Source organism: Natator depressus, chromosome 14, assembly GCF_965152275.1.
Source record: "Natator depressus isolate rNatDep1 chromosome 14, rNatDep2.hap1, whole genome shotgun sequence".
NCBI classification, from domain to species: Eukaryota; Metazoa; Chordata; order Testudines; family Cheloniidae; genus Natator; species Natator depressus.
In genome coordinates, this window is record NC_134247.1 from 21,888,000 (window position 1) to 21,905,744 (window position 17,745).

Sequence of the window (17,745 nt, forward strand, 5' to 3'; positions counted from 1 at the left end):
TTAATTTCTTAGTCTAACTATGCGTCATCCCCAGCCCTGAAATACAGCTATTATCCAGAAAATCCCTGCTTGTGAACGTTCACCCAAACAAAAGCTCAATCATATAAATATCTGCAAACAGCAAAAAAATTAAAGACCAGATCAAATGTCAATTTTTAATTTGGTGAATTGTTTGCCAATAGGCTCTTACACAGGTCAGCCATCACTAATTCTGTTGATCATCGGTTACCAGTTTCATACCTTTTTCTTTCTTTCTTTTTAAAAAACGCCTTTGGTGTGAACAAAAAGCCATGACTAGTTGGGGTGAACAGATATGTAAAGGGTTTTTATAAAGAGGACAGTGATAAATTGTTCTCCATGTCCACCAAGGGAATCAGAGACTCATAGAGGTTAGAAGGGACCACAAGGCTCATCTAGTCTAACCCCGCAAGAGTTCAACTGTCCAGATTGGCTTAGCTTGCAGCAAGGCAGATTTAGGTAATTAGGAAAAACTTTCTAACTAAGGATAGTTGAGCACTGGAACAGGTTACCTGGGGAGGTTGTGGCATCCCCATCAATGGAGGATTTTAAGAACAGTCTAGATGAATATCTGTCAGGGATGGTCTAGGTAAACTTAATCCTGCCTCAGTGCAGGGGAATAGACTAGATGATCAGGTCCCTTCCAACCCTCCATTTCTATGATTCAGTGTGTAGTAGAGAAAGAGAGAGCCTGGTGTAAGATCTGAGGCTGTGAATCAAAGTCAGGCCATGTATTAAAGCAGATGTTTGCAAGTTCACTGTCCAGTACATGAATTTGGCAAAGTTGTTGCTAGTGTACTAGGCTCTAGATATTTGCATAAATATATTCCAGCTAGTACAGATACATCCCCAGCTAGTATAAGATAAGATGGTTTGACAAAACAATGAATAGGGATGTTTTGTTCAAGATATTGGGAACCAGGGGAGATAAAACAGATGTCATGAAATACATACGGTGGTGCGTAAGATGTTTTTTCCAGTTGTTTGTCTCAGTCTATAAATGTCAGGGTACCTTGCCTTAATCCTTTGTCTAGCCAAGGGGGCAGCAGAGAATCCTGCTTGCTGACTGAGCTGAGTCCATTGTAACGGGCCTGCATATGTTAGGGTACCCATAGACATAGATCCAGGGAGCTAGTCCTGTGCTTTGTTGACAGTAAACCTGGCCGAGCTCCTTCGCCACTGAACCGAGTCAGTGGTCTTTCTAGGTAGTACTATCGAGGTCTGCTGGGCCAGCTAGCTGCGCAGAGCTGGGGCAGCACACAGAGAGAAAACACCCAAATACGTTTCCAGAGCACGCTATGATTAGGAAGAAACATACCTTGATCAACACGCACGTATCAGCATGCCACACTTTCACCAACCCTTTTTCGCAACCGCTCACAATGTGGGTGTTGTTGATTTTAGCTGTCCAAATGGCATCTTTGTGTTTTAAAGTTTTGATGCATCGCCCGGTGTTTAAATCCCACACTGTTAGAAGTGGGAAGGAGAAACATAAATAATGTCCACATTTATTTGTCTGTATCGCTCTGCAAAATGCGAATACAAATTCTTATTTGAGTCCACAGTTGTACCTAAAGGCCTCAGCTGAGTTCAGAGCCCCCTTGTGCTAGGTGCTGCACGGAGACAAACCCTGCCCTGAAGCGTTCACAAACCAAATAGAGAAAGCAATGGAGTATCATTATAACCACAGTTGAGAACCTAAGGTCACCACAGGAAGTCTATAGCAGAGCTGAGGACTGAATCCAGGTGTCTCAAGTCCCATTGCCATAACCATAACGCCATTCATATTGTATAAAACCACCCTAATAGGAGTTGCATGCGTGGCCATTGCTTGCAGAGCAAACTAAGCTCCATTGTGAGAGTTTGAAATCCACCCCCTGGTTTCTACGCTGGTTGTCAGGGTCACACACTGTCTGTGCTATAAATATACATATTGGGCCACTTTCCCTGCTGGTCTAAGCCAATCCAAACCCCTTTGCTGTTACCACTGGGATTTGGAATGCGGCTGGTGGTGGCCCCCCATCAAAGCCTTGGGGCTATTTCGGCGATTGCTTGCTCACCTTTGACCATGCAATCTCTTGCTCCTGACACAATCCTGTTTTTGTACATGTCCAGGCAAGTGATGGTCCCCGTGTGACCGTTAAGGATCTTCACACAAGCCCCAGTGAATATATTCCAGCATCTGCAGAGTAAAGACCAAGAAGGGGAGAATCCTGTGATTCATTAATTGTTAATTAATGATTTATTTGTTATTATTGCCAGCTAATGGGCCTGGTTCTCCTAGCACATACACTGGTGTAAGTCAGGAGTAATTCCACTGAGGTCAATGAAGTAACACTGAGAAAAGCCCGATGTAAGGGCAGTAGAATCAGTACCTAATATTTAGATACCTGATCTTATATTTTGTTCTGGTGGCCCCAGGGCTGTCATGGTCACATACATCTGGATTGCTTCTCTGGCTACCCAGCAATGGCTACCTCTGGCCTCCAAATGTAACAATCCTTCAAACAGCCCCATTTCCATCAAGCAGCTGCCAAGAAGACTTACAGCCACTTCACTGAGAAAACCCAAGCACATGGATATAGCAAAGACCATCCCATGCTGAAGCAGGTGGGAGACAAAGACTCCATATCTGTGTAGACTCTTTCCCCTCCTATTACACTGATGTGGCCTTTGAAACAGGCCCTGCCATTGTCATCCCAGAGCTGGAGAACCTGACTTGGGTCTCCGCTTGTGGGCATAATGCAGGGCTATTGTGGCAGCAGATTATAAGTATCCTGAAATTAGTAACACTAGAATGTGTTACCTAGGGAGGTGGTGGAATCTCCTTCCTTAGATATTTTTAAGGTCAGGCTTGACAAAGCCCTGGCTGGGATGATTTAGATGCGGATTGGTCCTGCTTTGAGCAGGGGGTTGGACTAGATGACCTCCTGAGGTCCCTTCCAACCCTGATATTCTATGATTCTGTGATCCTAAGAATTAGTGACAGAGATGACATAAGGCTTCCCATTCCCCAACTTCAATGAGGACGTGTATCCTGACCTACACCAGTGTATGCCTCTGCATAGTGTAAAGCTGCCTCTATACTTTCTTCCAAGTGCACTGGAAGGTGGTCAGATACCATGGGAAGGAGTTGGTATCAAAATGATGGGAAGATTTAAAAAAAGCTTCCCAAACTTCAGGGGTGAACTCCTAGCCCTATTGAACTGAGTGGGAGTTTTGGCATGGACTTCAACAGGGCCAGGATTTCACCGCAGATGCTAATCAGAAACATATCTCAATGTCTCTGGTTTAGAAATATCACAACAATCAGTTTTCCTGGAGTACTTTGCTACTTCTTCTTCCAGTACTTGATGAAACGGGGAAGCCCAGAGGGGAAATGTCCTACATGAGCAAGGGAGTAAACTAGGATATCTATGATGTGTTTTTCTTCTCTCATTATTACAGTCAGAAAATGGGAGGAGGGGAGGATTCTGGAAAAAATGCCCAATGTTGGGTTTGGTTTTGGGTTTTATGCTTAAAATTTCCTTTCAGTAGATCATTGCAAACTGGATCACTCTGCCCAATGACCCTCGTATCAGCACTGCTCACCTGATGCTGAGATCAAAGCTGGCACTCAGCACGAACCCTTTCTTCTCGTTGAGGAACACTGCCTTTATGCTCCCAGCATGGCCACTGATCACAGGTGGCACTTCCTTCAGCTCCAACACGTTAAGGAACCTGACTTTGCGGTCCGCTGAGCCAATGGCAAGTAAGTTCCCACCACTGTAGTGGATTACCCTGTGTGGATCTGACCTGCGTAAGCAAGCAGAGACTGAGGAGAGCATCTGCCAAAGCATTACAGGGCTAGCCAAGAAAGCACTGTAAGTTGTTATTTACAGGCACCTGTATTTTGCTCAATGCCATGGTATCTCAGCTCACTGAACAGAATTGAGGGGCCATCCTGGAAAGGTACATGGAACCCCTCAAGGTACCAGCGGGAGGGTTGCTGACAGGGCCATCCTTACCCATACGCAAAGTACGCAGCTGCTGGTGCCCTATGCAGCTGCGTGCTGCTCCAGCTCCTGTTCCGCCTCTTCCCCATGGCCCCCGCTCCTGCTCTGCTCCCACCCCCACTCCACCATTGCCCTGAGGACTGCATCAGGGGTCAGGTTCCCTGCACTCACCGGGCGGCAGGAAGTGGAGCGACCCAGCCCCAGCCCGCTTCGCTCTGTCAGCTCCTGCTGGGGGGCAGTTCCCCCCTGCCCCCCAAACCTGCTCCTGCACACTCCCCCCCCCCACGGAGGCCTGGGGCCAGCCCACCTAAACACACACACACACCAACCACCCCCCCTCCCCTGCAGGGAGGCTGCGTAGGGCACCAAAATGGCTAGGGATGGCTCTGGTTGCTGAGACCCAAGGTTTCAGCTGATGTTTGTATACAGATAATAAATCATAGAGGGGAAGGGGATGAGACCCACTGGGGACTGCTGACCCCACTATTTCAGAAATTGAGGCACTATAATGCCTTTATACAAGGGCATGTTTGGTGGTCAGGGTTCCCCGGACATTGTTTTTTTAAATGCCAATTCTTGCAGCAACAATGTATTGAAATATACAGGTTTCAGGTTTTGCTTATACACATGTCCACACATACTGAGACACATATCCTGTGATACACACACACACAGCTGGGACACAGCCTCACACACACACCAAGACTCACATAGGCTGATACGATTGCCTCCTCCCCCCCTACACACCCTCACACTCACAAACTGACTTGCACACACAGTGATCTGGATCCTCATATAAACACACCGACACATATGTGCATACAGTCAGAGGGGAGTCTTCTCCTTTAGATCATGTGGCCGGAGCATAAGTGATTGGAGCAGAAGATTCTGGGTTCTAATCCAGCATTGCCTATGTAATGAGTGTCAGAAAGCGCTGCTTAGGGACTAGATTTTGCTACCCTTGGTCACATTGGGTAATACCTTACTATACAAATACTTCCACTGATTCCAGTGAAACTAATTCTGGGGGAAGGCATGCGTAAGAGGGGCAGAACCAAACCCTGAAATTTGGACACAAATCATGAGTAAGTTACACACCCTGTAAATAATGTGAAACTTATTTTTCATGCAGGGACTTCTGCACTAGTTCCATCAAAACTTTGAATAAATAACAGCAACAGTTACCCTTTGAAAAATAAATATGCATAGGAAACTATAGCTTTGTCCACACTTGCGCACTAATAATACTCAGCACTTACTGGGCCTGATTCGCCCCTGGCTTGTACCTCATGTCTTCATTTTCACTAGTACAAAGTGGGTGTAAAACACTATCATTCTGATCTGGTGGTGTTTCACAGCCCTGCTGCACAGGTGAGAATGCCATAAGAATGCAAAGTTGTTGCAGCTGTGTCTCATAGACTTTAAGGCCAGAAGGGATCATCATGATCAGCTAGTCTGACCTCCTGCACATCGCAGACCATAGAACCTCACCCACCCACTCCAGTAATAGACCCCAAACCTCTGGCTGAGTTACTGAAGTCCTCAAATCATGGTTTAAAGATTTCAAGTTACAAATAATCCACCATTTACACTAGTTTAAAGCTGCAAGTGACCCATGCCCCATGCTGCAGAGGAAGGCGAAAAACCCCCATAGTCACTGCTAATCTGACCTGGAGGGAAATGCCTTCCTGACCCCAAATATGGTGATCGGTTAGACGCTGAGCATGGGAGCAAGACCCAGCAGCCAGACACCTGGGAAAGATTTCTCTGTAGTAACTCAGAGCCCACCCCATGTAGTGTCCCATCAGCAGCCATTTGCTGCTAGCCGTGGCAGATCGGCTACATCCTGTTGGTCCCAGGATATTAGAAAGACAAGCTTGTCTTGCTCACCAGCTGAAGGTGGTCCAATTACAAGATAATACCTCACCCGCCTTGTCTCTCTAACAGAATGAAGGCAGGCAAGATTTAGGCTCCGTATCTTCAAAGCATTTCCCAGACATTCTCTGATCGCTCCTGTCATACGCTACACCCGTTTTACTGATAGGGAAACTGAAGTGACTCACTTCAGAAGCAGTCGCATCAGCCAGAAAGAGAATGCAGGAGTTCTTGGCTCCTGTTCTGGTGCCCAACCACTAGGCAAAGCTCTTTCCAAGCCTAGCTAATTTTGAAAGCTGATTTTGCTACGTGGTTCCTATGCAGTTAACTGAAAGCGTTTTCAGAGCCAGCTTAGAGTGTCCAGGGAACTCTCCCTCAACAGCCTGATGGCAGAGGCACGGTCAAGGCTAGTCCTTTTAGCAGGATTTGGATACAGTTCTGCAACACCCTTGTAGCCCACTTGACCAATAGTCTAGTGTGAATGCAAACTGCACCACCCACTGGTGAAAATAGGATTTAAGGGGAGGGAAGGCACCTGCAGGAATCCCTGGGTGACATGACTGGCCTGGTGAAGCCACCAGTTGGCTCTATAGGTTTATAAAGAGCTTTGAGATCCCCAGGGTTGGAGAGGGGCTGCCAGTGCTAAGTGTGGTGACTGAAGCAAGGGTGCATGGCATGTACATACTGGTCTGTAAGGACACGAACGTTATAGGAGCCGCAGAAGATGTTTCTCTCCTCCAGCTGGACAGTTTCAGTCATCTGGCCATGATAAGCCCCCTGTAGGTTGTTCTCCTCCTAGGATCGGAGAGAAAGGAAATAGGAATAAATAACTCTGTTGGAAAGAGATTGCCTATTGCTCTTGCTCCTCAGTTACACTAAAGGGCCTTAAAGGTGATGGGGGACTGACCCCAGAGAACATGCCCCATGCAGGCCCCTTCCCAGCCAACATAGAGGGCATGTTGGGGTCAGGACAGGGGTGTTTCTTGGAGTACAGTGTAGTAGAGCTACTCTCAGAATGTGTTATGGACAAGTCTTTGAAGGCAGAAAAAGTAAGGGGGTGGCTATTTTAGATTTGATTCTGACTAACCAGGAGGAACTGGTTGAGCTTCTCAAAGGGGAAGGCAACTTAGAATTGATCACGAAATGACAAAGTTCATGATTATAAGGAAAGGAAGGAGCGAGAGCAGCAGAATAAAGACAACTTCAAAAAAGCAGACTTCAGCAAACAGGGAATTGGTAGATATGGGCTCATGGGAAAGAAATCTAAGGGAAAAGGGAGTTCAGGAGACCTGTCACTTTCTAAAAGAGACAAACTTTACTGCAAAACAGCAACCTATCCCAATGCAGAAGAAAGACAGGAAGAACAACAAGAGACCAATATGACTCCATGTGGAGCTCTTTAATGACCTGAAAATCAGAAAGGAAACATACAAAAAGTAAAAACTAGGACAAATTGCTACGGATGACTATAAAAGAATAGCAAAAGCTTGTAGGGACAAAATCAGAGAGGCTAAGGAGCAAAATGAATTACAACTAGCAAGAGATGTAAAAGGCAATAGAAGAGATACTGTAAATGCATTAGAAGTAAGAGAAGGCTGAAGGAAGGTGTAGGTCTATAACGGGGAAAGAGAGTGAATAATGGATGAAACAGAGAAGGCTGACATGTTTACTGCTTTTTTTGCCTCAGTGTTCACTAAAAAGGTTAATTGTGACCAGATGCTCAACAAAATTAATATTAACAACCAGCGGGAAGGAACATAGGACAGAATAGGAAAAGAACAGGTTAAAGAATTATTTAGATAAGTTAAATGTATTAAAATCAACAGGGCCCGATGGATTTCCCTTAGAGTTCTTAAGGAATTAGCTGAAGCAATCTCTGAACCATTAGCAATTATCTATGAGAACCCATGGAAGAGGGGTGGGGTCCCAGAGGACTGGAAAGGGGCAAACATAGTACCTATCTTTAACAAGGGGAGAAGAGGAAGAGCCGGGGAATTATAGACCAGTCACCCTAACTTTGATACCCAGAAAGATACTGGAACAAATTGTTTAACAAGTTTGTAAGCATCTAGAGCAGGGGTCTCAAACTCAAATGACCACGAAGGCCACATGAGGACTAATACATTAGCCCGAGGGCCGCACCACTGACAGTCGCCTCCCCAGCTGCCCCCGGCCCTGCCCCCACTCCATCCCTTCCATGAGGCCCCGCCCCTGCCCCCATTCCAACCCCTTCCCTGAAATCCCCACCCCAACTCTGCCCCCTCCTTGCCCCCAGGGGGTGCAGGAGGGGTGTGGGGTGTGGCGGGCTCAGGGCAGGGAGTTGAGGTGCAGGAGGTGTGCAGGGTGCGGCAGGGAGCGCAGGGCAGGGAGTTGGGATGTGGGGTGCAGGAGGGGTGAGGTGGCGGCAGGGGGCTCAGGGCAGGGGGTTCGGTTGCAGGAGGGGTTCGGGGATGGGCTCTGGCCCAGCACTCACCGGGGGCAGGGCAGGCTCCCTGTCTGCCTGCCCTGCCCCCACGCCGCTCTGGGAAGTGGCCGGAACCTGGGGGAGAGGGGGGTAAAGGGCTCCGTGTGTTGCCATGGCTGCTCCTCCAGGTACCTCCTCCGAAGCTCCCATTGGCCGCGGTTCCCCGTTCCCGGCCAGTGGGAGCTGCGGAGGGTGGTGCCTCAAAGCAAGGACAACACACAGACCCCTGGGCCCTCCCCCAGGTTCCGGCTGTTTCCCGGAGAAGTGCGGGGTCAGGGTAGGCAGGCAGGGAGTCTGCCCTGCCCGCGGTGCACACCGGGCCAGAGCCGCTCTAGGTAAGCGCTGGGGGGGGCGTGGGGAGCTGGCGGGATGCAGAAAAAAACCCTGCGGGCCGAATGCTACCCACGGGCTGTGTGTTTGAGACCCCTGATCTCGAGAACAATAAGGTGACAAGTAACAGACAACATGGATTTGTCAAGAACAAATCATCCCAAAACAATCTAGTTTCTTTCTTTGACAGGGTGACAGGCCTAGTGATGGGGGGAAGCAGTAGATGTGATATATCTTGATTTTAGTAAGGCTTTTGACACAGTCCCACATGAAATTCTCATAAGCAAACTAGGGAAATGTGGGATAGATGAAATTGGTATAATGTAGGTGCACAACAGATTGAAATACTGTTCTCAAAGAGTAGTTATCAATGGTTTACTGTCAGACTTGGAGGACATATCAAGAGGGGTATTGCAGGGGATGTCTTGGATCTGCTGCTATTCAATATTTTCATTACCAACTTGAATGACAGAATATAGAGTCAACATAAAATTTGTGGATGAAACCAAGCTGAGAGGGGTTGCAAGCACTTTGGAGGACAGGATTAGAATTCAAAATTATCTTGATAAATTGGAGAATTGGTCTGAAACCAATAAGATGAAAATCAATAAAGGAAAGTGCAAAATATTACACTTAGGAAGGAAAAATTAAATACACAACTGCAAGATGATAGTCTTCAAATACATTAAGGGTTGTTATAAAGAGGATGATGGTCAATTGATCTCCATGTCCACTGAAGGTAGGACAAGAAGTAATGGGCTTATTCTGTAGCAGGGGAGATTTAGGTTAGGTATTAGGAAAATCTTTCTAACTCTAAGGGTGGCTAAACTCCAGAACAGGTTCCCAAGGGAGATTGTGGAATCCCCATCACTGGAGGCTTTTAAGAACGGGTTGGACAAATAGCTGTCTGGCATTGTCTAGGTTTTCTTAATCCTGCCTCAGCACAGGGGGTTGGATTTGATGACCTCTCGGGATCCCTTCCAGCCCTACATATCTATGATTTCTATGAATCGGGGAATAACTGGCTAGGCAGTGACACTGCAGAAAAGAATCTGGGGGTTATAGTGGATCACAAACTGAATATGAGTCAAAAATGTGATGCTGTTGTGAAAAAGAGAAATATCATGCTGGGATGTATTAATAGGAGTATCAAATGCAAGTCACGGGAGATAATTGTTCTGTTCTATTCAACATGAGGCCTCAGCTCGAGGATGTGTCCAGTCCTGGGCGCCACACGTTAAGAAAGATGTGGAGAGATGGTAAAGAGTCCAGAGGAGAGCAACAAGGATGATAAAAGGTTTAGAAAACATGAACTATGAGGAAAGGTTGAAAGAGCTGAGCATGTGTAGTCCAGAGAAGAGCAGCTTGAGAGGGTACCCAATAACGGTCTTCATATATGTAGAAGGTTGTAATAAAGAGGACGTTCTCCATGTCCACCAAGGGCAGGACAAGAAGTGATTGGCTTAGTTTGCAACAAGGGAGATTTAGGTTAGATATTATGAAAACTTTCTAACTATCAGGATCATTAAGCATTGGAACAGGTTGCCAAGAGAAGTTGTGGAATCCCTGTCATTGGAGGTTTTTAAGAATGGGTTAGACAAAAATCTGTTAGGGATGCTCTAGCAGAACTTAATCCTGTTTCAGTGTTGGGGGTAGGACTAGATGACCTCTCAAGGTCCCTTCCAGCCCTACTTTTCTATGATTCTGCTTCCCAAGATCCATAAGGGGCTGCTCTCACTTACCCTGAAAGGCCCTTTGGATATACCTGCGACATACCTTTCCTCTGCGTTTCCATCTGTGGCTTCTTGCTGGGATGATATCTCCATCTTTAGTTATCCTTGGAATTACAACAATGGTCATTTTAGCATAGCTGGGAAATGCTCCCCTAGGACATGACCCCTGGAATAAACATCAAAGGCCAAATGTACAGCAAGAGGGAATAGCAAGCAGCGCTTATTTTCTTCAGTTCAGAACTACATTCACTTCTGTGAGCTCTTGTACACGAAGGCTGAGCTGCATGCGCTGGTTTGTTATTGATGAGTTTCTTAAGCACATTGGGCTGCACACACTGATTTGTTCTGGTAGGGTTGCTCCTCAGAGCTGGTACTCACACACCAGTTTGTTATTGTAGTGTTGGGCCTCAGGTCTTGCTGTGCACATGCTTATTTATAGGTTCTCAGGAGATGTAAATGGGATAGTCAGCAAGACACACTGCCGGAGTTTTCACTGAGATGTTTTTACTTGGAGCTGAGCATGACGCCTTTATCACCAGGGGCTGTGATTAGTGGTCACGGTCATTTTTTCCAAATCAATTCTGGTGAAATGTCATTGCTAAATAACGACTAACACTTCTTTATTTGAGAGCAGTTGTCTCACAGCCCTGTCGCCTATTTAAAGGTGCAGCTCTCCAGCAACGGAATTGTAGATACATACGGCACAACACACAGGAACATGACCTTACCAGAGAGGAGGAAGCATTGCAAAACAGCTGAATTGTTTGAAACCCAAATATCTGTGATTCAACCTGAAATGAATTATCACCATGTGGGGTGAGAATTTGCATTTTTTGTGCATGTGATAGAACCAAAATACGAAGTATTAGATGAAGGCACCAGAGTGAGATGTGAAAAGGGAGCGGGATCTGGCTGGATGTATTCACTACAGCTGGTTGAAACTTTTCCATCAAATATTTTTCAACCATTTTGGCCTTTTTTCTTTTTTTATTTTGCATTAAAAAAATCCTGTAAATTTTTTTTATTACTTTCCAAATTGTTTTTTCCCATTCATTTCCCCCCTTTCTCTCCCTTCTCTTTGCTGCTCCCTCTTTTGTCCCTTTTTCCCTATTTGCCACTGGAAAAGTAGAGAGAAATGGGGAAAACCCGTGTCCTAAATATAAAGGGAAGGGTAACAACCTTTATGTATGCAGTAACTTCAAATCCTTCCTGGCCAGAGGTACAGAATCACTTACCTGTAAGGGGTTAATCAGTTCAATTAACATAGTTGGCACCTGACCAGAATGACCAATGGGAAAAGAAGACACTTTCAAATCTGTGGGGGGGAGATTTTGTTTGTGCTCTTTTGTTTAGTGCTCTCTTGGGACAGAGAGAGGGACCAGGCAGGAAAAAAACCTCTCCTAAAACTCTACCTGAAATAAGCATCTAAGATTACAAAAATTGTAAGTAAAGCAAGGAAATGTGTTAGATTATCTTTTGTTTTAGCTTGTGAATTTTCCCTATGCTTAGACGGGGGTTTATTCCTGTTTTGTAACTTTGAAGTTGAGCCTAGAGGGGAATCCTCTGTGTTTTAAATCTTTTTATTACCCTGTAAAATTACCTTCCATCCTGATTTTACAGAGATGCTTCTTTTACTTTTTTCTGTATAATAAAGTTCTTCCTTTAATAACCTGATTGGTTTCTAGTGTCCTAAAAACCCAAGGGTTTGGTCTGTGCTCACCTTGTTAAGCTATTGGTTGCTATATTATTCTCAAACCTCCCCAGGAAAGGAGGTGAAGAGGCTTGGGGGGATATTTTGGGGGGGGGGGATAGGGCTCCAAGTAGCCCCTCCCTGAATGTCTGTTTAAATCACTTGGTGGTGGCAGAAATACCGTCCAAGGACAAGGAAAGGAATTTGTGCCTTGGGGAAGTTTTTAACCTAAGGTGGTGGAATATAAGCTTAGGGGGTCTTTCATATGGGTCCCCACATCTGTACCCCAGAGTTCAAAGTGGGGAGGGAATCTGACAACCCGAAACCAAGATTTTTATGAGAAATTAAAACCCCATAATTTTAAAAAATTTCCTCTGAAAAGCAGTTGGTGTTTTTCCACCAGCTCTAATATAAACCAGGAGCCTGGTACTTTTCATGGAGATGTGCCAGAGCTGCCAAACTTGAAAGCAAATCTGCTTCCGACAACTTCGGGGGTTGCTGGGTCCACCAATACTTTTTTAACCAGAAGAGGATGATGATTGACAGAGCAGTTGGGCTACAGGAAAGTAACTAACCAGACTGAGAAGATTCCAAGGGCTCTGTGTTGAGATGTTCACCCCACACCAGCCTTGAAGGGTTAAGGTGGCTCAGATTTTCCCAGTTGCACCTGAGGGGAGGCCCAGGGACTTACAAACACTAATTGCGGATGAAGGTGAGGAGTGGGGATAGATTTTTAAAGGGAGGAACTTTGGAGTAGTAGGAGGCTGCAGGGGGAGAGTCTGCAGTCACTCTCTGGGAGCAGAGAGAGGGAGAGGAAGAAACCCAAGTGGGAGAATAACTCCTGGGACTCTAGCCCTGGAAGCAGGGACAACCTCAGAGGAGTTGCAAGGGAAAGAAAGCCAGATAAGGTAAGATAGGAAGAAGCCCAGGGAAACCTCAGCAAGGAAGGGGATTGTATAGATCTTGGCTGCTGGTTAAAGGGTCCCCAGGCTGGAACCCAGAGCACAGGGTGGGCCTGGATTCCCCTCCCAGTTCCTAGGAAGTGGCACAGGACTGTTGCAGATGCCAGCTGGACAACTGGTCCATTGAGACTTTGATACCATATAGCAGGGGTGCACAAACTACGGCCCCTCAGGGCTTTGGATCCTTGGGATTGGCCCCCTGACGCCGGTGGTGCCGCAGGACCCGCGCCGCTCTCCAAAGCGGCTGGCACCACGTCCCTGGGGTGGGGGGGCAGAGGGCTCCGTGCACTGCCCTTGCCTCCAGGCACCACCCCCCGCAGCTCCCATTGGCAGGGAACGGGGAACCGCGGCCAACGGGAGCTTTGGGGGATGTACCTGGAGGTGTGGCAAGGGCAGTGGACAGGGCCCTGTGCCTCCCTCTCCCCCAGGGTCTGCGCAGGGACGTGATGCCGGCCACTTCCCAGAGCGACATGGCATGGGGCCAGGGCAGGCATGCAGGGAGCGTGCCCTGGCCCCGGAGCGCCCCGCTGCCACCCCAGAGCCACTTTAGGTAAGCAGTGCCAGGCCAGAGCTGGAACCCCTCCTGTACCCTGCCCCCCAACTCCCTGCCCTGAGCCCCCTGCTGCACCCTGCACCTCCATGCACCCCAATCCCCTGCTGCACCCCACACCCCTCGTTCACCCCAACTCCCTGCCCTGAGCTCCCTCCCACAGTCCGCACCCCTGCCCTGAGCTCCCTCCTGCACTCTGCACCCCTCCTGCACCCCAACCCCCTTCCCTGAGCCCCCTCATACACCCCGCACCCCTCCTCTGCCCCAATCCCTTGCCCTGAGCCTGTTCCTGCCCACCGCACCCCCTCCCACAGCCCGCACTCCCTCCTGCACCCCAACGCCCTGCCCTGGCCCTGCATACAATTTCCCCACCCAGATGTGGCCCTCAGCCCAAAATGTTTGCCCACCCCTGCCATATAGTGATCTAGACAGAGGGCTGAGTCATGAAGATGGAACACTGTGAATTCAGGGAGGAGAAACCACTGCAGCAACAGAGTACCCATTTGCAGAGGGCACCATATGGGAAGAAAGCTGCTATGCCATGCCTGGCCAGGAGGAGGTACTCTTGCAGCGAGTGAACGCTGTTACAGGGCCGTTCACATTAACGAAACTAAAGTCAGCTCACACAAGAGGACAATCGCTATTGCAGCTTAGCAAGATGTTTGCTGGAGACTTTAATAAAGCATTCGCCAGTCACTGATCAAATAATGCCATATAGTAAACTGCTCAGGGCCAACATATATTCCAGGCATCCCACACAGTGCTTAATTTGTACAAGGGCTGAGCCCTGGCACCTCTGGGCTTGGCAGTTCGCAGCCCCGGCACCTCTGGCCTTGCTGCATCGGTTAGAAATGTAAAAAAAAAAAAAAATTGCTTGAACCCCGGCACCTTTTTCATTACAAAGTAAGCACTGATCCCACATCATCATGAAGGTCTATTGATAATGGTTTGCAGGCTGACGTCAGCTCCCTAGCATAAGTTGGTCAGCAGACTAGGAGACTCAAGGCTGTTCTGTCCTAGGGAAGAGCAAGGTGAAAACTACTATCATCAGTCACCAAGCAGAGGTCTGAGACTGAGAGAGGAGAGGAGGGGATTCAAGGAAAGTGTGTCTAGCATCACAGAACACCGTCGTCTCCAGATTGTTAGGCAGTGGTGCTGAAGTCCGCCGTTCAGTCCTTCTAGACTGGAAGGATAGAGACCCCCCACACACAAGGCCCTGAATACGGGAGCGTATGTGATGTGTGGGACAGCAGTATGTTTCCGTACCCATGTAGAAGGGGCTGCCTGCCTGTCTAGTTCCTGCTCTGATTCCCTCTGACTGGTGCAGATGGTGTGGGGTTTATCACAGCCAGAAAGACACACTGAGTGATTCTTTGTTCCTGGAATTCATGCATATATTTTCAGTTCCCCACCTCCTTGCTTCGGGGGTCAAACAAATCCTACATCCCAGGGTAAATCTCATCCCAAGCTGCCCTGTTCAGCCAAAATTTGGAGTCAAACCCATAAAGGTATGTAGGGCTCCCAAACAAACCCACTAAGGGGGCAGAGCCCCAAAACGTATCTGTATGAGCTTGGGCTCACCTAATACTCACCTTAGGTTTGCTGCATGTGTAAGTGAACTTTTCATCAAGCATAGCTTGGGTATCAGTGTGAAGAGAGTGTGTTTCCATGCTAATCTCCCTCATACAACATGCATCATGGAGTATAATCCTAAAAGTTGTCCTTTCCTGGGATTTGCCTCTATTCTTAACTTAAGCCCTGTGGCAGGACTGCACTTACAGATGTACGCCTTTAGCCCACGTTTCTGGTTTTTAGGGCTTTCCCCTTCAGGACCTTCTGTACATGCCTCTAGCTTTCTCTTCCCACACAGAGGCTCTCAGCACTTTTATGTTCCTGAGTGGATCTCCTTAGATCCACCTGGTCTGGGTTGCCTCAGGGAGTCAGTAGAACAGCTCTGCATCCCCTTGCAGGGCACTAAAATCCAGCATATCGTTATGCTCTCATCTGTGACCAAAATCTTTGGTACCAAACTTGCTGATAAGCCCCTGCTCAGAAGTAGCAGAATCTCAAAGGACCAGTAAAGGCGTTTCCACTTCTGAAGGTGTGATGTAACCCAGCCTGGCTCTGGAGAGTAAGGAAGAATACAACAGGGTGAAACTGGGAGGAACATCCCCAGGGCTCTGAGGCATGTTGGACCCTCCCATCTATTGGCTAGGGGTTTGAGGGGCAAAGGAGCTATACTGTAAGAGCCAGATGGCAGAATGCAAGGCAAACGCCAAGGCACAGTACCTGCAAGTACACGATCTCTTCCAGGACTAGGCTATGCGACAGATGTTCCTGCTTGACCTCTTTGACCAGGAAAGCCCAGTGGTGGCTCACAGAAGTGCACCTGTTCAGGCTCTTTGTATCCAGAAACCCTGAGGAATTACAAGGACAAACTGGTTAGCCCCAAGCTATGGTCGTACAGCATTGATGTGCCCATGGGGCAGCTGTGCTTGGGAAGGAAGAGAGGCCATACCCAGGATATACTTGGACAGGTGGGTCGGCAGGCAGCGGATGAAGTCCTTGTACTTGTTGGCACTGGAGGCTGACTGGAAAGATGCAGGGACACCGGCGAGGGCTGGGTCAATTGAAGACACGGTGGATGTATCCTCATCCTCTGACGCAGCTCTCGCACAATAGATGTGCGCCAGGTCTCTGGGCCAGAAGCACGGTACCTGCCTTTGGGCACCTATGCCTGGGGCAGCAGAATCAATAGCAAGTTAAGGACTCCCAGGAGAGCCTGAGCCTTGGGGTATATTCATAATATCAGTTATTAGCTACCAAACCCGCTCCCCCGAATTTCTCATTACCCCGCAGTTCCCTGGGATGTTTTCAGCACTCTGAGTTCTACGGTAGCTGAAGGTACCTCAGGAAGAATAGCTCACCCCTTCCACTCTTGGCTTTTGAAGTATCTTAGGTAACACCCCACATTAGCTCCTTTTGTTTTAGTACCTGTTTCACTAAACTGGCTGGTTCCTTCTGATGAGACCCCACTCTCTAGGGCTGTGGAAGAAGTCAGGAAGGATTGAGATGTGGGTTGCAATTGCACCTGAGAGCTGGATTTTGTGTGTTCCTGTAGCTTGAAGCTGCTTTGGGTCTCAGTGAAGGCCACAGTGAATTTGTCTTCCTCGTCCTCTGAAAGAATTGCACAAGCATAGGAGCAATCAAATCAAACAGAGCTAAATCGTGGGGTCACAGAGGTAGAGATGAAAGGGACCTGTTAGGTTATCTGCCCCATTCTCCTTGCTAGTGTAGGATTGGTTCCTTCAGGGTTTTAAGGACTTGAGCATTTCTGTCTCTGCCATTTCACCTGGAAGTCTTTCGCACAGTGGACCTCATATTAGAAAATTATTTCACCCTGTTATTGCTAGTTGTACTTGTCCCAGACCACCCTATACAATTCCTCTCTTCTCTGGGTATTCATCTCTTTCAGACAGTTACCATGTTCCCACACATATATACCCCATCCAGTTCCTATGGGCTGGCTATGTGAGGGAGTCCTGGTTGATTGGAGGTAAACCTGGGTCAGGACTCCTGTCAGGACTGAATCCCATCTGGCTCTGTCTGCCCATTGCCAGGGTTGCTTTCTCCTCCTTCAGCTTGTGTTCTGCTACTGCCCATCACCAATTGCTCCCTGTGCTTGGAGACAGGAAGGATCAGGTAGGGGAAAGTTCTTAGCGGATATAAGTGTTAACCAGAAGGTTTGTGATATAAATACAGCTATGAACAATATCTACAATCAACTGTGCCTTGCTCTTCAGCTGTTATGCCTTGCGTTGCTGGCCCAGTCACTTCATCATCTAAGGTGACAGGCATGCCTAAGGGGAGAACAGTCAGAGCTCAAGCATCAGGGGGCTAGCTGATCACTGCAGGGGGACCGGAAGGAATCCCACCTCGAGCCCCATGTATCGCACATCACAATTGGCAAGGTGCATTCTGGGTTTCTTTCCTCCTCCCTCTGAAGCATCAGTATTGCCCACTCCTAGCTGCAAGATTTCATGTTTGAAGACACTGAACTAGACCCTCAGATGTTATATGCTTGTGTTACTCACACCCACTTCATCTGACCTGATGTAACAAATCCTG

General features: G+C 47.7%; 1 protein-coding gene across 2 annotated transcripts in view; it reads right to left on the minus strand.

Moving 5' to 3' along the window:
- The window catches only part of FBXW10B (F-box and WD repeat domain containing 10B), a 35,991-nt gene that overhangs the window by 16,215 nt on the left and 2,031 nt on the right, over positions 1-17,745 (minus strand). For both annotated transcript variants that reach the window (XR_012641835.1, XM_074971170.1), the window contains exons 2-9: positions 16,612-16,794; positions 16,136-16,354; positions 15,907-16,034; positions 10,459-10,581; positions 6,574-6,683; positions 3,610-3,813; positions 2,079-2,200; positions 1,337-1,485 (exon numbers count right to left, since the gene is read on the minus strand). Coding sequence is in view for 1 of the 2 variants with exons in the window: in XM_074971170.1 (XP_074827271.1) it covers positions 1,337-1,485; positions 2,079-2,200; positions 3,610-3,813; positions 6,574-6,683; positions 10,459-10,581; positions 15,907-16,034; positions 16,136-16,354; positions 16,612-16,794 (1,238 nt within the window). In the remaining variant the exon portion in view is untranslated. The remainder of the gene's footprint in view (positions 1-1,336; positions 1,486-2,078; positions 2,201-3,609; positions 3,814-6,573; positions 6,684-10,458; positions 10,582-15,906; positions 16,035-16,135; positions 16,355-16,611; positions 16,795-17,745) is intronic.